The sequence below is a fragment of the Fukomys damarensis genome, unplaced genomic scaffold (genome assembly GCF_012274545.1).
Source record: "Fukomys damarensis isolate Sample0158 unplaced genomic scaffold, DMR_v1.0_HiC HiC_scaffold_15, whole genome shotgun sequence".
In the NCBI taxonomy this organism is placed as follows: domain Eukaryota; kingdom Metazoa; phylum Chordata; class Mammalia; order Rodentia; family Bathyergidae; genus Fukomys; species Fukomys damarensis.
The window spans coordinates 4425524-4446336 of record NW_022900927.1 but is presented as its reverse complement, the minus strand read 5'-3'; the positions used below and the strand labels follow the sequence as shown (position 1 = coordinate 4446336).

At 50.1% G+C, this 20813-nt stretch overlaps 1 protein-coding gene and 1 non-coding gene across 3 annotated transcripts; both read left to right on the top strand.

Moving 5' to 3' along the window:
• The first annotated feature begins 9695 nt into the window (after positions 1-9695).
• Positions 9696-16311, top strand: Aqp2 (aquaporin 2). 2 transcript variants are annotated; one of them, XM_010623648.3, is made up of 5 exons: positions 9696-10168; positions 12940-13104; positions 13490-13570; positions 14253-14396; positions 15013-16311. In XM_010623648.3, exons 1-5 carry the CDS (start codon positions 9809-9811, stop codon positions 15061-15063), a joined length of 801 nt encoding a protein of 266 aa, XP_010621950.1. In that variant the 5' UTR covers positions 9696-9808; the 3' UTR covers positions 15064-16311. The 2 variants fall into 2 exon arrangements, with proteins under 2 accessions (XP_010621950.1, XP_019062977.1); XM_019207432.2 differs by having other exon boundaries at positions 14253-16311.
• Positions 16312-19645: 3334 nt separating this feature from the next.
• On the top strand, positions 19646-19752 carry LOC117286237. Its single transcript, XR_004517356.1, has one exon. It is a non-coding gene; the product is annotated as a U6 spliceosomal RNA (small nuclear RNA).
• Positions 19753-20813: the final 1061 nt, after the last annotated feature.

Below are 20813 nucleotides of genomic sequence, written 5' to 3'. Positions count from 1 at the left end.
GATACGGCTCCTGTCCTCGGGGATTAACCAGATCACCCAGGACAGCATGACCCGCACTGTGTGGAGCTGGGAGATGGCGCTGCAGGGTGGGGCGGAGGAGGTCACGGCCGGTGCGTGCCTTTCCTCCCATAAAGTGAGGTTTGTACCCCTTCACCAGATAACTGGGAGGATGGTGTGAGCTCAGTCACCCATACTAAGGAAAGGCGGGGCGGGCCTCTGGCAGAGGCAGGAAGCTGGCAGAGGATGAGGCAGAAAGGCACAGCGGTGGTGTGTGTGTGTGTGTGTGCACACGTGCGTGTTCGGTGATGGTGGAGGAGGAGGAAGGGGAGCCGCCGGACAGAGTCTGATCAGTCCTGCAGGTCACCCCATCCCGAGAGCCCACGGATGGGGGAGGCAACCAGGGTAGCTCAGCTGCGCCATTCTGAATGGGGAGTCAAGCAGGTTTGGGTGACCTTTGCACACAAGGTCATGGGGCATCGTTCATTCCCCACCCCTGTTTTGGTAATGACCCTGACATTCACAGCTCCCTTCTCTCCCCAGCCATCCTGGGCCAGCTGTCAAATCCCTTCGCTCCTGCCCTCAGCACCGAGGGAATGAACCCCACAGGAAGCTCGGGAGCTTGGGAGCACAGTGGGGGACTGCATTAGCTACCAGGGCACCTTCAGCTCATTAGAGCCGCCAGCCTGGCCAGCCTCCCCCTGATGTGATGGGAGAACAAGCAAGGACTAGAGGAGTTCAGAACAGTCAAGGGAGGAATAACAGTGGGAGACACATCCTTCTTCAGCTTCCTCCTTCTAGCTGGTCTGCCCTCTTCCTAGCACCCACCATGGCTCCCAGCTGCCCTCCTGTAAGGAGGTTCTGTTAAGCTACAGCTCCCCTACACTGCATATCCGGATCTCCCCTGAGGCACAGACTCCTGCCACAGCTTGCCTCGTATTTTCTCAGCCTGTCTAGATGCCTCTAGGGAGCTGGGAACCCACTCCTTCACACGGCAGGGTGATTAGAAAAGTCTTCCTGTCCCCGGCCCCTCAATCACACCTAATCCTTGTCACGTGTGGGCACATGTGTTCCTGGGCCCTCCCACCCCCACCAAAGCAAAAATACACACACTCCTTTCTTTCTGCCCTAGCTTCAAGAACCACCTTCTCCCCCAAATTGGGTTCCTGAGGCTTTGTGTGGCTTCAACACAGAGGGAGTGGGTGAAGGCAGGAGGAACAAAGGCTGGCATTTTGCTCATTTACTTGACAAACATTAATTGAGCATCTACAATGTGCCCGGCCTTATGATAGGTGCTAGGAAGGTGTTAGTGAGCAAACCCAGGTATGGTTCCAGCCCAGAGGTGAAGCCAGAGGCTGAACAGATTATCATAAGCCTCTGAGCAACACCAATGGGCAGAACAGACCACTGGGTGGGCGGTTGGGATGTGGGCTGTTACTGGGGCTGTAGGACACCTTCCCCAGTAAGAAAGCATTTTTTCAGCCTTGATGTTGAGCAGAATCTTTCAGAATGTGAACAGTAATCTGTTAGTGGGTCATGAGATCAATTGACCACTACCTGAATTACTTTTTAATGAAATAAAATATAAAGCATCATACTTAGGAAATACTGCTTTATGAAATGTTAGTTTATCTATCCTGCCATATGTCTGAGAGATGTTTATGGGTCAGGATATTAAATAGATCTCTTGCTGCAGGCCTCAGTCAAAAAGCTTGAAAGCCATGGGCCTCGAGCTTGATTATCTAGGAGATACTGAGGACCCACCCTCCAGATACATGTATCGGGGCTCAGAATTGAAGGGGACAAAGTGGGACCCCCCCAAGTCCAAGGTCCTGTGGGCAATGCGGAGCCATGGGGGGTTAGGTAAGGCCCCATCTTCTTCATCACAAGTCCCCACCCCCACGGGCAGGGAGAGACTGAAGGAAGTTGCCTTGGTGTCTCCCCAGGAGCCCGGATCTGTGACATTTCCTACCTGTACCTGGCCTCAGCTCTCAGGACAACCTGAGCTTCCAAGTGGAACTTGGAGGAAGAAATCAGCCTACGTTTAGGAGAAAGGCTTAATCTCTACATTCATAGTTCACCTCTGCCACTTCCAGCCTTATGGTCTTGGGCAACTATTAGAATCTCTTTGTTAAATGGTGCTCAGATTCATCCCCAAAAGTTCTTGTGAGAACCTAGTTTGTAACACGGATATCCTTAAACCTTCAGTAAAACAAAGAATAATGTTTAGTACGTAGGAGCACAGGGACATAAACAAAAACCCAGGGCAAAATGTAGATGACTAACATTGTAAGATCATCACATGCTTATCTGTGTACCATGTACCTGGGAAAATGTACCTTACTGTGTCCTTATGAAAGTGTTACTCACATTTCCTTGTGACCTTGCCCTCTTCCCAAAAACAAAGACTAAGAACCTAATTGGCCTAGACCACCAATCAGTGAAACAGTGATTTCTAGAAACCAGCTGACCTGTACAAGTGTGGATGCTTGTCATACTTGCCAGGCATCCCAAGTGGACACCTCTTATCCTGTAGCATCACTCTGTTGCCACTGTAGTTTCCCTTCTGTTTTCTCTGCATTTCCCACACTTTAAATAAACTTTTGCTTCCAACTATATCGGAACTCCTCCATTTCTCACTAAAAGTCCCACTTCTCCATTCTTTGTTGAAGTGAGGGCAAGGACCCAAACAGAGGTGGAAGGCCACCCAGAGACTTCTTGCCTGACGTAATATTGGTGTACTGGCCAGGAGCAAATCAAAGAAAAGCCCACCAAAGACTGCCGACATGGTCTGTATACCCAGCCTAACCAGGAGTGAGTGTGGGAGGTCGCTCTTCTGGGTGATAAAGACTCTGGTTTCCAGGAGGATTGAGTTCAGTCTCTGACCATCAAGGAGGAGACTTGTGCTTTAGCCTCCTACGGCTTAGTGGTGGATCCGCTTAGGAACACACCTGTGCCAGGAGGTCTGGTTAGAGTTAGTGCCCGAGGATAGCAGGAGGGAAATCAGGAGTCCTGATGAATCTCCAGATATTCTTTTTAAACCTTGAGCTATGTTTGCTTTCCAGACTGTTGCTGCTGTAGATCTTACAAAGGAAAAAAACAAGAGATGATTTCTAAAACAGGCTGTTCATCTCAAAGTTGTCACTTTTGCTGGGGATTTAGCTTAGTGGTTCCGGTGCCTGCCTTGCAAGTGCAAGGACCTGAGTTCAATCCCCGGTACCAAAAAAAAAAAAAAAAAAGAGTTGTCACTTTTACAAACATAATAAAGACAAGAGCTTTAATTGGTATCTCAGGAACACCACAGACTCTTGGTAAAAACAAAGAAATTAGATTGATTAACCTTTTCTGGCATAACAAAAACTACCAGTAGAAAATATAAAACCCGAGCAAGGTGGTTTCTGTTCTTAGATTATTACATAGTTTGAAAAAATATTTAAACAGCCCTAATGGGAGCTGCTTTACTCTCCCTACTGTTGATACTGTGTGGCCTGGGATTTCAGCCCTCCGAGTGGATTGCAGCCTTTCCAACAGAGAAAAAAATCTTAACTCTCCAGTCATTAACCATGCTGCCCTTCCTTAAACCTCCCAAAGAGAGCCTACTAAAAGTGTTTTGCTGATCACCAGTGACTTCAACAAGCTTGTCAGAGCCATATACACATTCGGGCGACATTTCTCTCAGATTGTTCTAACTTTCTCTCGCACACAGATTGTTGTTAGGAGAGGGTTTCCCATGGCTACTTGTTCCTTCTTTCAAGCCACCACAATGGGAAAAAAAATGAATTGTTTTGATTCTTTACACCTACTTACTGTAGACGGGAGAATTAGCCCCCTTTGATTCGCTTTGCCATACACTGACAATCTTAAATACTTTGTATAAGAACATTAAAGCCTGCTTGGGTCATAGGAAGGATAAACCCTTCACTCACTGCATCGATGAGTGTTTTTTTTTTTTCAAACCTGCCCTCTTAAAATATCAATAGAGGCCCAATCATCCAAGGCCTGATTTGAAGGCCTATTCACCTCATACTTCCCAATTCTCCCCTCCTAAGACCCTCAAGAGCCTCCATGATTTGGTGATGATGGTCCTAAGAGGACCCATACAAAATCACATACACTTAAAAAGTAGAGACAAGTGTATTCTAAATATGGCTTAGCATGTACTTTAAAAATCATTCGTTGTTCACCTGAGGTTCAGATGGACCTGGGCATCCTGTATTTTAATCTGGAAACTCTACAAAGAAATCACATTGCCAATGCTCACGAGGGGCCCAGGCACCCGTCTCCCACTTCTCCTGCCACTTTGCTGCCTGCAGCTGCGTCCTCATTCTGTTCACTCTGCCCCTATTGTGGCTCTGCCCTGCCTTTCTCCCTCAGTCCCCAACGTGCCAGCCTCATAAGCCATGGTTTGTCACCAACCTTGTAGGGAGAGTGGAGGGCATCTGCATCTTAGGATCAGAGATCATGACAACTGTCAGAGAGGACCCACCCCCCCAGAGTCACCCTCCCAACTCCCTTTTTTCAGGGTAACAGCTCTCTTTCTTAAGCCACCAGCAAAGAACACCCTAATTCATTTATTTATTATTCGAGGACATTTGGCTCTCTTTCTCACTTATTTCCCATCTTAATTGTTTTGAGAAGTGAGATTGGAATTTAGTTTCACAATAAAAAAATATCCCCTTGAAGCCAAACTACTGGGGTTCCAATTCTGCCTTCTCACTTACTATGTGACCTCAGGAAAATTGCTTAACTTTTTTCTGCCTCATTTTCCTTATCTTTAAAATCTGGGATGATAACTTTTAGATGTACAAGGTGACTATGAGGATGTGTGTGTGTGTGTGTGTGTGTGTGTGTGTGTAGTACTGGGGATTGAGCTCAGGGCCTTCACATTGAGCTATAGTCCCAGCCTTTATTTTTAACATTATATTTTAAAATTTTGAGATTAAAGTCACCCATGGTGGGCTCAAACTTGCAAACCTTCTGCCTTGGCCTCTCAGAGTGCTAGAGTTACAGGTACACGCCTCCACATCCAGCTGGCTGTGAGGATCTGAAAGAGCAAACTGTGCAAGAATGAGGTAGGAAGATGGAAAGTTTGAGCTCAGCCTAGGCAAATTAGCAACTTAGGGAGACCTTGTCTCAAAATTTAAAGTATTAAAAAGGTGCGCGGGACCAGGAATTTAGCTCAGTGTTTCCAGCACCTGCCTCTCAAGCACAAGGACCCGTGTTCAATCCCTGGTACAAAAAAAAAAAAAAAAAAAAAAAAAAAAAAGGTCTGAGGAGGTAGCTCAATGCAAGGACCCCAGGATCAATCTCCAGCACTGACAAAAAAAAAATGCCTAGAACAGCGCACACAGTGACACTAAGCACACATTTAATATAATAGCTGTCACATTACGTAAGTCCTCAGGTGCCCCATGTTTTCTCATTGTAACTTCTCTTGCTGTTATGACATCCACCTCTGGGAATGGTTGCCACTTCCTGTACAAGCCTCAGCTTAGTCAGGTGGGTGCCAAGTGCATTCTCTTTCCTACATAGGTTCAGTTTAATTGCCGTTGGAAATGTCTTCAAAAAGGTTACACTGTGGTTTAGCATTTACACAAAGCTATTGTGTATCCAGAAAGACATGTAAACAGAGGACCACAGCAAGAATTTGATATTAGTGAAGCATGCAGTTGACATTAAAGAATGACCACAATTCTTTATTTTCTTGAAAAATAACAGGCAAGAGTTTATGGGACCTAAGAAAGGAAGAGCCAAGGAGATGAAGTTGTGTCGTGCTGTTTTATTAGTGAGAAAAGAACAAAATGATCACTGGTCACACATGAAGAAAGAAAACCCCTGCAGGAAAGCTTACAGAATGAGTATCTGGAGCTTGGAAAGCATCACCAATGCTCCAGATACTGCAGAAGTCTGTAGGTAAACATCTGAGTCAAGAAGGGGTTCAGGAGAGTGGAATTCTGAATGTGATGACATTTGGGGATCATTTTGGTCAATTTCTTTGGTCTGTGACTTCATTTTTATGCATATGAATAATTTTGACTTGAAAAATTGATTATCTAAGTAAATCAATAAATATTTTAAAAATGCTCACTGTAAGAGAGCCCACTGGGCGTGGTGGCGCACGCCTGTAGTCCCAGCACTTGAGAGGCTGAGGCAGGAGGATCACCATGAATTTGAGGCCAGCCTAGGCTACACTGTGCTTGAACCACATAGCACCCCGTCTCAAAGAGCGAGAGTGAGAGAGAGAGCGGGCGCCTACCTTTGGCCATCTTCCTTGTCTGACTTTTAAAAAAAATACTACTTTTAATTGTGGTCAAATACACATAGCATAAAATTGCCATCTTAATAATTTCTTGTTTACTTAATGTATTTTATTTATTTGTGTGTGTGTGTGTGTGTGTGTGTGTGTGTGTGTGTGTGTTACTGGAGATTGAACCCAGGGCCTCACTCCCACTGAGTTATACCTACATCCCTATTTTTTCTTCCTCATTGAGTTTATTGGTACATTTTAGGGATACAGTACAGTTACATTCATCATATGGATCTTGTACCTTTACATGACAGGTCTTGGTTCTCATTTTTTCCCCTTGTCCCTGTCCTCCCTTCACCCCTTCATCCCTTTACTGGAGATTGAACCCAGGGCCTCACTCTCACTGAGTTATACCTACATCCCTATTTTTTCTTCCTCATTGAGTTTATTGGTACATTTTAGGGATACAGTACAGTTACATTCATCATTGGGATCTTGTACCTTTACATGACAGGTCTTGGTTCTCATTTTTTCCCCTTGTCCCTGTCCTCCCTTCACCCCTTCATCCCTTTTTATTTTATCTTGAGATAGGGTCCCACGAAGTTACCCAGGCTGCCCTGGAATTCATGATCTTCCTGCCTCAGTCTCCAGAGTAGCTGTGATTACAGGTGTTGTCCCTATGCCTCATTGTCTTAACTGTTTTTAAACGCACAATTCCTTGGTATTAGGTAATTCACACTGGGGTGCATCCCCTTCCCAGAAGGCATTTGTCATACTCTAATTAGGACAGCACGAGAGATGTGTAGTTGTCTCCTTCCCGTCACTGTGGACAAAATGTAGCTGCCCCCTCGGGGGAGCCCTGCTGCCCACCCAGAGCACAGCAGGAGGCCCCTGGCTGTGACAGGAGCACTTTCTTCCTCGCTGGCACTGACAGAGAGCTGAGTGCAAAGCACTGAGGGACCCGGTCATGGCTGGCCCCTACTCCACCACCAGGCTTGAAGCCAGACCAGAACGGCCTGAACGTACGGTGGCACTGTGGAAATCACCTCTCTCCAGACTTCGCATTCTCATTTGTGGAGTGAGACAGTACGAGGTTTTTTTATTATTGCAGTGCTGGAGATTGAACCCAGGGACTCCAGCACGATGTATTCTACCGTGGAGCCGCACACTTCCCCCGTACTTCCTAATGTATGATTGTGTGACTGAATGGCCATACACACACATACCATAAACACACACAGACTTGGGAAGCCGCAAGAGATGAATGGGCTAGAGGCAATCCCACTCAGAGCGAAGGGCCATTGAGCCACACTTCAAGTTCGTGAACCCCTTGGCCAGAAAGGACACACAGAAGCCCAGAGGGTGAGAGTGGGTTTAAAAATGAGTGTCACAACTTCAGCTCATGCTGGCCCAAAGGGAGGGTTTTCCAGGAAGGCCCAAGGCCCAGGCTACAATTTAGCGAGAGGTAGAAGTGATTCCTGAATCCATGCATGGAGACAGTGGCAAGGCAAATTCCCTGGGTGAGGACAGAGGCACAGCAAAGCTCGACCACCTGGATCTTTGTCCCTTTCTGCATGCAGGGTCTAGACATGGGTTCCAGACACACCTTCGCCAGACAAGATTTGGCCACCTTCTCCCCTGCGTCTTTCCCTTGAGCATTTGGGGTGCCTTAGGTTGGGAAAGGGAGGCTCAGGGTGTAGGACCACAGCACCAGATCGCTGTATGCCAGGCCCTGTCCTAGGCACAAACCCACAAGAGTCCTTGTCCTTTGGAGTCCCCTTCTGCTGGGGTCATGTGTTGTTTCTCCCGCCACTCCTTTTTCTCCTCAATAGCAGGACCTGCAGGCCCCTGTATACACAGGTGTGTGGGATACATTTTCAGCTGCAAAACACTTTCCCATTCGTGATCTTACTGTGTTCTGAAGACAACTGGTCAGAGAGGGCATCATTGCTACCATTGGTCAGATGAGGAAACTGAGGCTTAAAGTGTGACTTGGCAGTGGAGAGTGCTGGAAGCTCTTCAAACCAGGTTCCAGTCTCAGCTCAGCCTCCAACTTGCTGGACTCCTTGGATAAGTCACCGCCCTTCCCTGAGACTCAGTTTTTCCCCCACAACTCAACACAAGGGACTCCATTCCACAGTTTCTAATCCCTCCCAGATTTTCGTTCTTGTTATTGTGAATTTCCCAGGGACCTACTGGCCAGGAGGTCAAGAATCAGCACTCTCTGGTCCCACTGGGTTCCCCCAAACAGGAGTAGGGCTGAAGGATATAGAGAAAAGTGGTCACACCAGGGGTGGCCTTGCCTGGACAATGGCTGGGCCGAGTGGTCACCAAGGCCAAAGAATCTCTTATCAGGCCTCACGGACTCCCTGGGCCTACACAGCTCACTGCTTCACAGAAATGACTTCCCCCTGTGGCCGGAGAGGCTCCATGCTCCTGGTCATGCCTAGATGGTCAGGCCATATCATGGCTTCTGGAAACCTGACAGGTGAGTTTGGGGCCCTGTCCTCTGCTGAGCACAGACGATTCTGTGAGTGACACCTGACAGGACTGCACTGTGAGCCGGATGCTGCTCTGAGGGCTTTGCATCCATGATCACATTTAACCCCGATCCTGTGAGCTAGGTTTTATTATCCCCACTTTGCAGAGACAAGAAGGGTTGGGGATTTGACTCAGTGGTGCCACCACCTGCCTCACAAGCACAAGGTCCCGAGTTCGATCCCTGGTACCCCCCCCAAAAAAAAAGAGAGAGAGAGAGAGAGAGATAAGAAAGATAAAGTCTCAGACTTGGAGCAAGGGAAGGGAAGTCCAGGGCCAGGGTCCCAGAGCCACTGAAGCTACCCCTACCCCAAGGCTGTGGAGCTACTACCAGATGGGCTCCAGGAGGGAGGGAAGTTTAATGACTTACGAGTGATTAACTATGAGAAAGTAAGCATGAAACGGGAATGCTTTATGCCTTAGAAATTTGTTACAAGTCAACTGGTTGTTTTCCATCCCCTTCAAGAAGGAATTAATTTGAGGTCAGACAGAGGGAAGAATTTCCCAATCGCCAGAAGGGTAACATTGTCTCTGATGGTCAGGGCTGAAAGACCTGTTGCTCCAGCCTTGACCAACAGTTTGGGTCAGAGAGAGGGGCACCAAGTGTGTTCCCCTCCAGAGGATTTGCGTTTGCAGATGGGGGTGAGGGAGGCCCTGGGCAGCAGCTCTGGGGCAACCGAGGGAATAAACACGGAAAATAGGGGACGTCAGTCCTTATCTGGAGTTCATTAATGGGGAACATTAGTCAGCTGTGAAGGCTCAGATGGGGTGATAGGCATGCAGGTGGGCAGGGGTGAGGGGCAGCGACGGAGGGAGCCATGGGGGAGAAGACGTACTGGCCTAAACTCCACCTCCAACCCACGTGCGCCAAATCCAGGACGGAAGGACCCTATAAGTGTCCATGGCCCAGCCTCCCAGAGGCCCACAGAAAGAGAGAGAGAGAGAGAGAGAGAGAGAGAGAGAGAGAGTACACCACAAACCTCCGGGCCCCAGCCCGCTGGGCCAGTCCAAGGAAGGCTCCCCAGCATGTGGGAACTCCGGTCCATAGCCTTCACCAGAGCTGTGTTGGCAGAATTCCTGGCCACGCTCCTCTTCGTCTTCTTTGGCCTGGGCTCGGCTTTCCACTGGCCGCAGGCCCTGCCCTCTGTGCTGCAGATCGCCATGGCCTTTGGCCTTGGCATTGGCACCCTGGTGCAGGCTCTAGGCCATGTCAGCGGGGCCCACATCAACCCGGCCGTGACTGTGGCCTTCCTGGTGGGCTGCCATGTCTCTTTCCTCCGAGCCGTCTTCTATGTGGCGGCCCAGCTTCTTGGAGCAGTAGCAGGGGCTGCTCTGCTCCATGAGATCACACCAGCAGAAATCCGTGGGGACCTGGCCATCAATGCTGTGAGTAGCCAGAACTTTGTTCCTTCCACAAAGGGCTGGTCCTGGGGAAACACGTAAAGGATGAGATGGGGGAGACTGACTCTGGGTGGAGAGGCAGAGATAGGCAGAGACAGAGACTGGAGCCAGACACAGCAGTCTAAGGAGAATCAGGGTAGCTGGGACCGTGGTGTCTGAGCAGAGACAGGGTAAGAGCAGAGGAACTGGGCCTTGTGCCCAAAATTCAAGGAGGAAGAGTGCATCAAGGTTTCCGCTGGACTCGCTGCTTGTACTACAGTGAGGACTGGGTCAGACCTCACAGGGGACAGTGTCCCAGAGCAGACAGACCTTCTGAGCCAGGGGGCCTCAGAGTGCGACTGCAAGGGTCTTCTAGAGAGAAGGGGAATTGAATGTTTCTTCAGCTTCTCCTATATGGGGGCCCTAGGACAGCCACTCCTCAAACCTGACGCCTCAAAACGGCCCTGAGAGGTAGAGATAGGCGTGTGAGAACCGAGGCTCCACCACCAGTGGGCCCCAAACCCAGGCTTGACTACAAAACCTGAGCTTATTCCTCCTGAGCCATCATCTCAGACTTGTTTGCAAGTATAAAACAGACTGTGGGATGAAAGGTGATGGGCCAAAAGCTTTGCAGTTTGTCAATATGAGAGAAAACACCAGAACCTAGAGGATGGGTCTCCTCAGTCCCTGGAAAAGGGCCCAGGAGCCTGTAGGTTGGCTGCTGACTATAGGATACCATGGCTAGTCAGACAGCTTAGGTACTTCAGGAGCCGAAGGTGATGCTGTGACCCTTGTCCTGGGTCTGTGCAGGAAATCGGAGGGCTTGGGGGACTTGGTCTTCTCATCACAGCTCTCACACTGCACCCCCATCAAGCCAGGACAGCAAGTGCCTCCTTCATAGTTCCAGCTCCCAAATTGCCTGGCCTGCTCTGTGCCTGGGCCCTGATGTCTCTGAAGAGTCCTGCACCATCTCTATGGTTGTCCTCTCCTCTGTACAAGTGGCCTTCCTTGTGTAAGAGGCAGAGTTTGCCAGTAGGGGAACTTCTTCCTTCTTTAAAATATGGAAGATTATATATATGGAAGATATGAGGCTGAGAACACAGGGGGAAAAAAAGGTTAGCATGGGCAAGGTGGTGAACTGAGCCCATTTCCATTTGAAACAAAATGAGTTCATTTTGCAGCAGGGAGATGCCCAGCTAGAAAACAGGAACCTCTGGAGAGCATGGCCAAGAAATCCCTTCTCTAGTATTAGGGTACTTGGAGCACAAAGAAGCCCTGGAGAATACTCAGTTCTGCTCCTCCATCACTTTTCAGGGAACCAGGGCCCTCGGACGGGCAGGCTCTGGAAAGCCTCCTCCAACCTGGTCCTGAGCATTTATCATCCAAAGAACTGAAGAGAACCCTGCTTGGCTAGAATGGAGCAGCGGTGGGGCTGACTTCCCCTGAGGCTAAGGAAAGCCAGATGACCCCCAAGGCTGTCCCAGGTGTCCTCTGAGATGCTCAGAGTCAGTCTGGTCACCAGAAAGTTGCCATGGATGCCCATCTGCCCTGTGCCAGGCCGGGCACTATCTCACCCTCAGAAAAGCCTATGAGGTGAATTCTGTTGTTCTCCCATCCTGAGTGGTAGGTTGAGGCTCAGCATTCAATAGATCCAAATTGCAGAAGCAATAAGGCATGTACATACTGTTCCCTCTGAGCAGCCGCCTACCAACAGGAATGGGGCTGTGACTGCCCTTGCTATTTCTAGGCTTCACACACCCCTCCAGAATCTGTTTTGTTAACCCATTTTAGAGAGAGAGAACCTGAGACCAAAGTAAGTAGGGTCCCACAGCAAATCAGAGACCTTCAAAGTATCTGCCTCCAAAGCTCCTTTCGCTGTCCCTTAGAGGCTCTGACCTGGACAGCAGCAGGAGGGATGGAGCTCAAGCCTAGAAAGATCTAAGGGTGCCAGCCTAATGTCTAGGTGGGGGTTCAGGGCCTGGAGAAGGAGCATGGGAGTTAAAGTGTCTCAGCTCCAACCTGCCCCAGAGGGCAGGGTGTAGGGTACAAGATGACAAAACCCAGAGAGACATCCTGTGCTAGGTGTGGCCCAGTTATGAAACTGCCTCTTTGTGAAGCCCTGAGTTCTCTCCCTACCCAGGGCAGGGTCTGCTGGGACCAAGGCACCCCACTTGGGCTGGAGGCAGCACAGTCCAGCACTCTCCTCCCCTAACCCAACCTCTACAGGACTGCAGTGAGCAAACCACAGGGCAAAACTAGGGGAGGCCTGGAATGCTGTGGGGAGCAGCAAGTATGAGGGGAAGTGTTGTATGCTGTACTCATGGAGCTGGGGGCATTCCAGGCCATCCCTCACACCCCAGTCCCTAAACCCTGTCCCTGGGAACCATTTGACCACAGGAAAAAAGACCCCTGGGCTCTCACTTTTGTGCCTTGTGGCCTAGAGGAAGGAAGCCCTTTCTGTTATCTTCCTGATGGAGTTGAAACCTCTTCAGAACTGAAATTGGGGATAGAAGCGCCTTCTTCCTCCCATGATGTGAGCACACAACCTCAGCCCCCAGATCCAATGGCTAAGGAGCCGGTTTTTCTATCTCTGGCTGGAGGCCCTAGGCCATCCTGGGGTCCCTCAGAAAGAAGTCGGCAGGAGTGCCAGATAGGGTGCCTGGTGAGCTCAGATGTTCTGGCTCCAGCCCAGCTCCCTGGAGCTGACTGTAGGTGGGCAGGAGAATAAAGCCAACCGCATGATCAGTGTAGCCCCCCCATCCCTTCTCTGTCCCCAGCTCAACCACAACACAACAGCTGGCCAGGCAGTGACTGTGGAGCTCTTCCTGACTCTGCAGCTGGTGCTCTGCATCTTTGCCTCTACGGACGAACGCCGTGGGGACAACCTGGGCAGCCCAGCCCTCTCCATTGGTTTCTCTGTGACCCTGGGCCATCTTCTTGGGGTAAGGTCATGGACCTGGGTTCCAGCTTCCCTTGAGGGACAGACACAGGGATCTTCATCAAAGACACAGAAACATAGGCCATGCTAGAGACATACACATGGAACTCCCCAAAGCGGTAGACCGAAAGACTCTCAGAGAGACAGATACACAAAACACCCAGGAGGGACACACAACCCAGAGGTGCTGACTCCCAGGTATCCCAGAGGGACAAACAGATACCACTCCAGCCCCAAATGTATTAGGAGCTTGGTAATTAAATTATGAGGTCAGTAGCCCATCACACGGATTGCCTTTAGGTTAAGGTCAAGCATGAGAGAGGGGGGACAAGGACTCCCTGCCCTGTCCTCACCTCCTTTTTCTCTTTGACCCTCACTTCCCATCGCAGATGTACTACACTGGCTGCTCTATGAATCCTGCCCGCTCACTAGCTCCAGCTGTCATCACCGGCAAGTTTGATGACCACTGGGTAATGGCTGAAACCCCTGTTTTCCCCTTCCCTAAAAATCCATCTCAGAGGGAGAATGAGGGCTGCAATAGACTGGGCAAGGCACTCAGCAGCTCCATCCTCCTCATCCTGTTAGGCCTTGGGTTTCATCCTTGAGCACCAGTGCCAAAGACTCCGGTCCTCTTCCTGTCCCCAGCTGTAAATGAGGATGACAGCATTTCTTACCTTACTAGCTTCTTGGGAAAATTATGTGGGATTACCATGTAAAATATGTACCACAGCGCCCGCCACTTAGAGCTCAGTGAACCGTAATATTTATAGCAGTTAACATGCTTTTATTACTTAACACTTACCTTGTGCTTGGTGTGCGCTAGGCTCTGCTCCAAATGCTTGGCAAACATCACTCATTTAGTTTTCGCGACCCTAGGAGGTAGGCATTCTTCGAGTGAAAGGAAACAGGCACAGAGGTAAGCACCAGGCTCACACAGCAAGTGAAAGGCTCAGAATTCGCTCCCTTGTCCTCCACACTAACAAGTCAACCTCAGTAGCTCATGTCGCCATTGCTAACTACATCAACAAGTACTGTATCAGTCGCATGGGAAACCCCTTTCCCACATGCAGCGGGGAGATGAGCTGGCCCCGGACCCCAGAAGGCGCCTGCGGCCTGGTTGCTCGGTGCCAAAGCTGTCTTTGCTCTCCCCAGGTCTTCTGGATCGGACCCCTGGCCGGCGCCATCCTGGGCTCTCTCCTCTACAACTATGCGCTGTTCCCCTCGGCCAAGAGCCTGTCCGAGCGCCTGGCGGTGCTGAAGGGCCTGGAGCCCGACACCGACTGGGAGGAGCGTGAGGTGCGGCGGCGGCAGTCTGTGGAGTTGCACTCACCTGAGAGCCTGCCACGTGGCAGCAAAGCCTGAACCGCCGCTGCTGGGCCTCGAAGGCAGGCGGCGCAGCCCACTGGGTCGGAAAGCCCAGCCTGTCCCTTCCCTCCCTAGTTCCAAGGCTGGCTCCCAGCGTAGGCAGCCAGCGCTGCGGGGCAGCAGGAATGGGGCCTGGGGAACAGCAGAGAGCCTGACAGTTCCCTGCTCGAGGCTGTGCACTGCGCTGTGCACTGCTGTAGTGCTGATCCTCTGGTCTTTGACAGGGAACTCAGGACTTCGAGGAGCTGGGGAGGGAGGGAGGGCAGCGGGGAGGGAGAGGAAGCTCTGAGAGCCTGCACCCAGGTACTTGGGTGAGAAGTGTTCAGACCCCCGCCTTAAGGGTCAGATCTGGGAACGGTGCATGCCATTTTGCTAATGTACAAATATAAATTCATCCCTACTTTCCTCTGTCCTCCAGTGAGGGGTTCGCATGTGTCTGAGTGTGAAATGGCATGCCTACGGTGGTGTAAGTGTGCAAGGCTGGGACTCTCACTACCCCCTTTGATCCCATCCTCCCACACCTGGAATAAATCCGCTTCTTCTGCAGTGGATGAATCCTCCGAGCCACTCCATCCCAGAAGAGGAAAAGAGAATCTGAAGGGAAGGCCCTGATTTCCAACCCCTTATGGAAAATTCCCCTACGCTGCAGCACTGGGCCTAGCGACTTGCCCTCATGCATTGCTGGAAGTGGAGAAGTATCAACCAGAAAACAGCTCCCCCAGAAACAGCCTTTGGAAAAAGGAGGGCTGAGAGGATTCCCTTTCTGCCCTTAGGGAGGACTCTTCAAAGGGGAATGTGTGGGCATATGTGTGTACACAGCTGCATGTGTGTGCATGCACACAGACACGTTCACAAATGCTCCCACACAAGATGCCCATCTGGCGTGAGGGGACAGACCCAGAGATTAGCCTTCTTCTTGGGTGGAGAAAACTAAAGCCCTTTGTGGGCCCCTGGCCTTTGTCTTCAAGAGGGGGAGGTTTGCAACTAGACACTTCTTGAAAGGAGACACTTGGTTTCGCAAGCGAGCCTTTTGCACCCCACGCCTATGGCTGGCTGGGCAAGGCACTCAGGCATGCAACCACGGTACCAGGCAGCAGCCACCGTCCCGTCCCACTCCTCCCTCAGCATCCTCCTCCCCAGAACTCTCTGTTCCCTCCCTCTTGGGGGTAGAACCAGAGTCCCCTTAAATTGGACGCCCCTTCTGGTTCCCACACTGAACATTTATTGTGGACTCTGAAGACCAGAAAAGGAAACGACTTGTCTAGAACCCAGGTTTCTATGTTTCCAGGCCAGTGCAATGGTTCTCAAATGAGATTACCTAGGATTAAGTGAGACCATGCATGTAAAGATGCTGGGTGAACAGTAATTCTTGAACCATTAGCATTCATAATTAGGGTGATTCGCATTATTTCCGCTTCCTTGGATGAGAGAAGGATGCAGAAGGGGCCTGATCTTCAGCCTCCTTCACCTCTTTTAGTTGGTCAGAGAAGAGCCCTGGGAGCCCCAAGCTTCAGGCAGAAGGAAATGGTTTGGCCGGCCCTATCCCAGGCCAGCCTCTGAACCTCTCATGAGCTCAAGCTCACCCCAGCGGTTCTTCCCCTTCCTTCCCCCCGCCACCCAGACCCATCCAGGCCCTCCCTCCCTCCAGCCTGTTGCACAACTGGCCCAGGATCACACCTTAAGCCCCTCTCTCCACGTTTTCAGTTGCCCAAGGCTTTTGTGTTTCTCACACTTTTACCCACTGTGCGCCTCTTTCTCACCTTGGCCTCCTTCACAAACAGACTGCGTTAAGGAACATCTCTGTGGCAGCTGTGCTCTTCTCATGCCGGCTCTTTCCTCTCTTTTTGAAGTTAGAAAAATGCTTGCTGGGTCACAGCTGCCGTGGGCAGGACACTCCCTTCCAAACCCCCTTCCCTCTGGTAGCTGAGTTCCCTTGTTCTAGAAGAGCTCATGGGCAGGACACTCCCTTCCAAACCCCCTTCCCCCTGGTAGCTGAGTTCCCTTGTTCTAGAAGGTCTAAGGCAGCAAGGAACCTCATCTGCACCCCACTGCATCCTAACAAACAAGGCACCAAGAATTTTTCTCCATGTTTGTACCACTTCCTAACTTGTATCTCACCAAAAGCCAAATGTGAGGTTCTCCAGCACTTCCAGCCCCTATTGCCTAGATTGAGATCAGAGGAACCAGGATTCCAAGTGAGGGAACTTGACAGTTACTGAGCAGCTCTCAGTACCAAGTGCTTCAGAATCAGGAAGGACAATGACCCTCAGCCATGCAGTTTTACTATTTCTGAAGCACTCCCTTAGTATCCCTGTGATTGCTTCCCAATCCTGTGAAATAAGTAGATTAGATACTGTTCTTCCTATCGTATAGGTTCAGAAACCAAGGCTAAGAGACTGGCCTATCAACACAAAGCCAGTACGGATCAAAGACTTGAACTCAGGTCCTCTTATGCAAACTCCCATGATCTTCTCCCTAAGGCAAGTCCTAGGTTTCTCCTGGGAGCTCCTGGGAGAAACCAGAACACTCAGCTGGGTCTGTCCAACCCAGGCCACTGTCTGCGAGTAGACACAGAGCCTGGTAGAGACAAGAGAGGGAGGAAATGACAAAGTATACAGGGCCGGTTTCTGCCTTTGAAGGGCACTCAGGGAGGTCAAACATACCCACACCAGACAGAGGTGAGGCAACATGGAGACAGATCTGCAGATCCTTGAGCTGGGATGAGCAAGGCTGAGCCGAGAGGAAGAGGTGGCTGATCACCAGGACCCCCAGCACCCTCTTCCACACTCTCACTTTGTACTAAATGATCTGACACCTGCAAAAGTTCCTTTGATGTTTTGTATGTTTGAGCTGTGATTTTTGTGCATATCCAACGTCTTCCAGCTAGATTGTAAGCCCTTGGGACAGGGCGCCTACTGGTTCATGGATGGCATTCTCCTGTCTACTTTCGCTCATTGGTCCTTGTCTAACACAGTGCTCTGCATATACTAAGCACTCAGTAAATGCTCATTTATCTATCAATAAAGGCTGTTTCTTCCACAACTTGGAAATCATAAAGTTCAGATGCCAGAAAACAGACTGAGTGCCCTACCATTTCTACCCCAGCCCTCAGCTTCTCCCAGGGAATCTGAAGGCCCTTCTATCGGAAGAGGAGAGGTTGGGTCTCTTCCTGAGAGATTCTAGCTCTCCTAGCCGGGAAGATCCTGAGGACACATTGCTCTGGAGCTGGCAGCGCTCAGCAGAGACAATTCCAGATCATAATAGGTCCTAGAATTTCTTGTAGCAACCTGTGAGCAGACTGAATCAGACGGTTGGAGAAAAGGAGGCACCCACAGGCCTAGGCTTTGTCTCGCCAGGTCCACTCCTGGTACCAGGTCTACCACAACCTGTGCTTCCTATCTTGGCTCTCTGTGTGATCCTGGGCGAGTAACCTTTGAGTTGGTTGCCTCACTAGGTAGCTTGGAGTTAAGTCCCACGGCAGAGATCCGTTATGATCTATAAATGTATAGACTGCATTCTGAATCTATGAAATGGCACAAACAAGTTGCTGGGCTTTGCAGTCCTGCATTAGCTGGAAATCCTTAGGTAGATGCTTCCCTCTGTAGCTCAGCCTGCTGAGAACACCAAGAGGATGGAGCTGGAGATCTGTGGACTCAGAGAAGGTAGTGCTGGGAGGGAGGATGGAGAAAAAGCTGGAAGGGTGCAGAGTGAAAGCGAGTTCAGCAGTTAAGGAGTCTGGCCCTGAAGTCTCTGGGGTGATCAGGGCTCTTTTGCAGCTGAGCCCCAGGCCCTGAAGAAAATCCTATATATAGCACCATGCCCTGTTGGGGGCAGGGCCTTGGGGCCCACGGGAGAAAGGACAGACAGCCCTTTTGCCTTAAGAAAGAGATGGAGAAAATTTAAAAAAAAAAGAAAAGAAAGAGATGGAGGAGGAGCTGCTGCAGCAGGAAATGCCAGAGCAAAACAGGAACAATATGGGGTTTCTTTGGCCCCTGTTTGCTTTGGCCTCTTAGCTGCTAGGGATCCCAGAGCTGCACCTCCAGGTCCTTGGCTTCCCTGCAGCTCCGCCCTTTGGCCCCTGCCTGGCAGACTGACAGGAGGCACCTGTCCTCTCTCTCTCTCTGCTGCACCCTAGGGCTTGGGCCTAGGCGGCATTTTAAATTCATACTATAGGCATGTGTTAAGTGCTTCTCAAGCACTTGCGGTGACAGCAAAGGAGGGTGCAGCTCCCCTCTCAGAACCCTGAAGGTGGGTCTCCGCCCTTCCCTAAGCTCTGGGGAGCCTTCCAGCCTCATTCTCCACATGCCAAACCTGGGCAGGAGAAGACGGAGGGTGGGAAGGGACTAGGAGCTCAGAGGGGATGGCAAGGATGGGTGGGAGGAACCCCTAGTCCGAGAATAGAAGGGCTTGACTTGGGGGGACTGAAAAACTTCAAGTGTAACAGAAATTGGCACAGAAAATCAGGTAGAGATAGACATGAATGAAGAAAGGCACAAAAATTAAAAGAAAGGGGAGAGGGAAGGGGATGAAAAAAGAGATAGATTATGTATGTGTACCAGCTCCACACAAGGAATGTAATCATTAGGTCCTGAAAACATGGACTAACATAAAAAGTTAAAAATGGTAGAGGAAAGATGAAATACAGAGGAGGCAGAAACATGAATAGAGACAGAGACTAAGACTGTAAAAGGAAGGAAGGGAAAAAACAAAAAATAAGAACATGTAAGACAGAGAGGTCCAGGGAGGAAAATTTAAGACATAGACATAGACTGAGAGCCTTGAATGACAAAGGCAGAGTCCAAGAAAGTGAGAGGGGGAAAAGAAGAGCAGGGAAGAGACTGGTGGAGAGGGACAGAGATGAAGAGAGAGGCAAGAAGATGGAGAAAACCAGGTGTGGTGGCGTACACCTGAAAAGGCAGAGGTCGTCGGATCCACAGTTCAAACCCAGGCTGGGCAATTTAACAAGATCCTGTCTTCAAAGTAAAAACTGACACAAAATAAAAAGGGCTGGTGGGGGAGGGGGTGGCTCAGTGTGAAGGCCCAGGGTTCAATCCCCAGCACTCCCAAATAAATAAAAACGAGGAACAAATCATGGGGCTTGGACAAACACAGAGATAAGAAGCAAGAGATTTACAGGGAGAGGAACCAAGAGGTGGTGAGGCTGTAAAGAAAGAGGCTAAGTGCTCGCTTCGGCAGCACATATACTAAAATTGGAACGATACAGAGAAGATTAGCTTGGCCCCTGCGCAAGGATGACACGCAAATTCGTGAAGCGTTCCATATTTTTTTCTATAAAATGGAATATTACTCAGCCATAAAGAAGGAGAAAATAGATTCATTCATAGGAAAATGGATACATATTGAAGATATACTCCTAAGTGAAATAAATAAGTCACTCATGTGTAAATACCGAATAGTTTCCCTGGTGTAAATAATCTGCAACAATGCATAAGATTCTAATAAGATTAGTGACATTTGGAAATGGCAAGAAAGGAGCTAAAGGTGTAGGGAAGGTGGGATGGGTAGGGGAAGAGTAAAAAGGGAAAAGAAAAAAATGTGACAGAATGAAAAGATGAAAATAAAGTGTTTGTAGATGGGGAGGGGAGGAGGGGGTGAAGGGAGGGCAGAGGTAAGGGGAAAAAATGAGAATCAAGACTTGTCATGTAGAGGTACAAGATCCCAACAATGAATGCAACTGTACTGTATCCCTAAAATGTACCAATAAACTCAATCAAAGCTGAAAAAAAAAAAAAAGAAAGAGACTAAGGAGGCCGAGAGAAGGAGAGGGAAAAGCAAAAATCCCAATGGGGTAACTCCTGGCAGGGGAGTCCCAGAGATCCAGCCCTGGCATGGGAGCCCTAGCATGTGTGACCCCAAAACAAACCTTGCCAGGACTCGAGGGATTCCCAAGAGGGCTGTGCCCCAGGACGGCGACAGCCTCGGGGAGTCTGCTGCCGCGTCTCGGGTGCTGCCCGAACACTCGGCGTCCAGGATTGCTAAACGCAGGCTGGCACAGTGCCCTGCGGTGCCCTACGCCCCTGCTCAAGCTGACAGAAGGGGAGCCGAGAGGCGCAGTCTTCAGAGAAGCGCATTACTCTGGCTGTATCCGTGGGTGAGGCCGAGTCAGGAAGGATGCTCTGGTCAGGAGGAAAAGGAAAAGGAGGAGCTGGACGAGGACCTGAAGAGAAGAAATGAAGGCCGGGAGCAGGTAGGCTTCAGACACCGTCTGACTGGAGAGCCCGGACCTTGCCAAATCTCCCAGGAGCGCGAGAGCACAGAGAACAGGACCTGCCCGGCGCGCACCATGCTCAGGTCATCGGCCGCCCAGCCGGTCTACACCGCCGGCTG

What these genes read in the sequence shown, in the direction of transcription:
- Aqp2 (XM_019207432.2), top strand. Translation starts at nt 9,809, where the DNA reads ATGTGGGAACTCCGGTCCATAGCCTTCACCAGAGCTGTGTTGGCAGAA. An exon ending in CCCTGGGCCATCTTCTTGGG is followed by an intron (nt 13,105 to 13,489) that starts GTAAGGTCATGG and finishes TTCCCATCGCAG; the next exon opens with ATGTACTACACTGGCTGCTC. An exon ending in GCAAGTTTGATGACCACTGG is followed by an intron (nt 13,571 to 14,252) that starts GTAATGGCTGAA and finishes TGCTCTCCCCAG; the next exon opens with GTCTTCTGGATCGGACCCCT.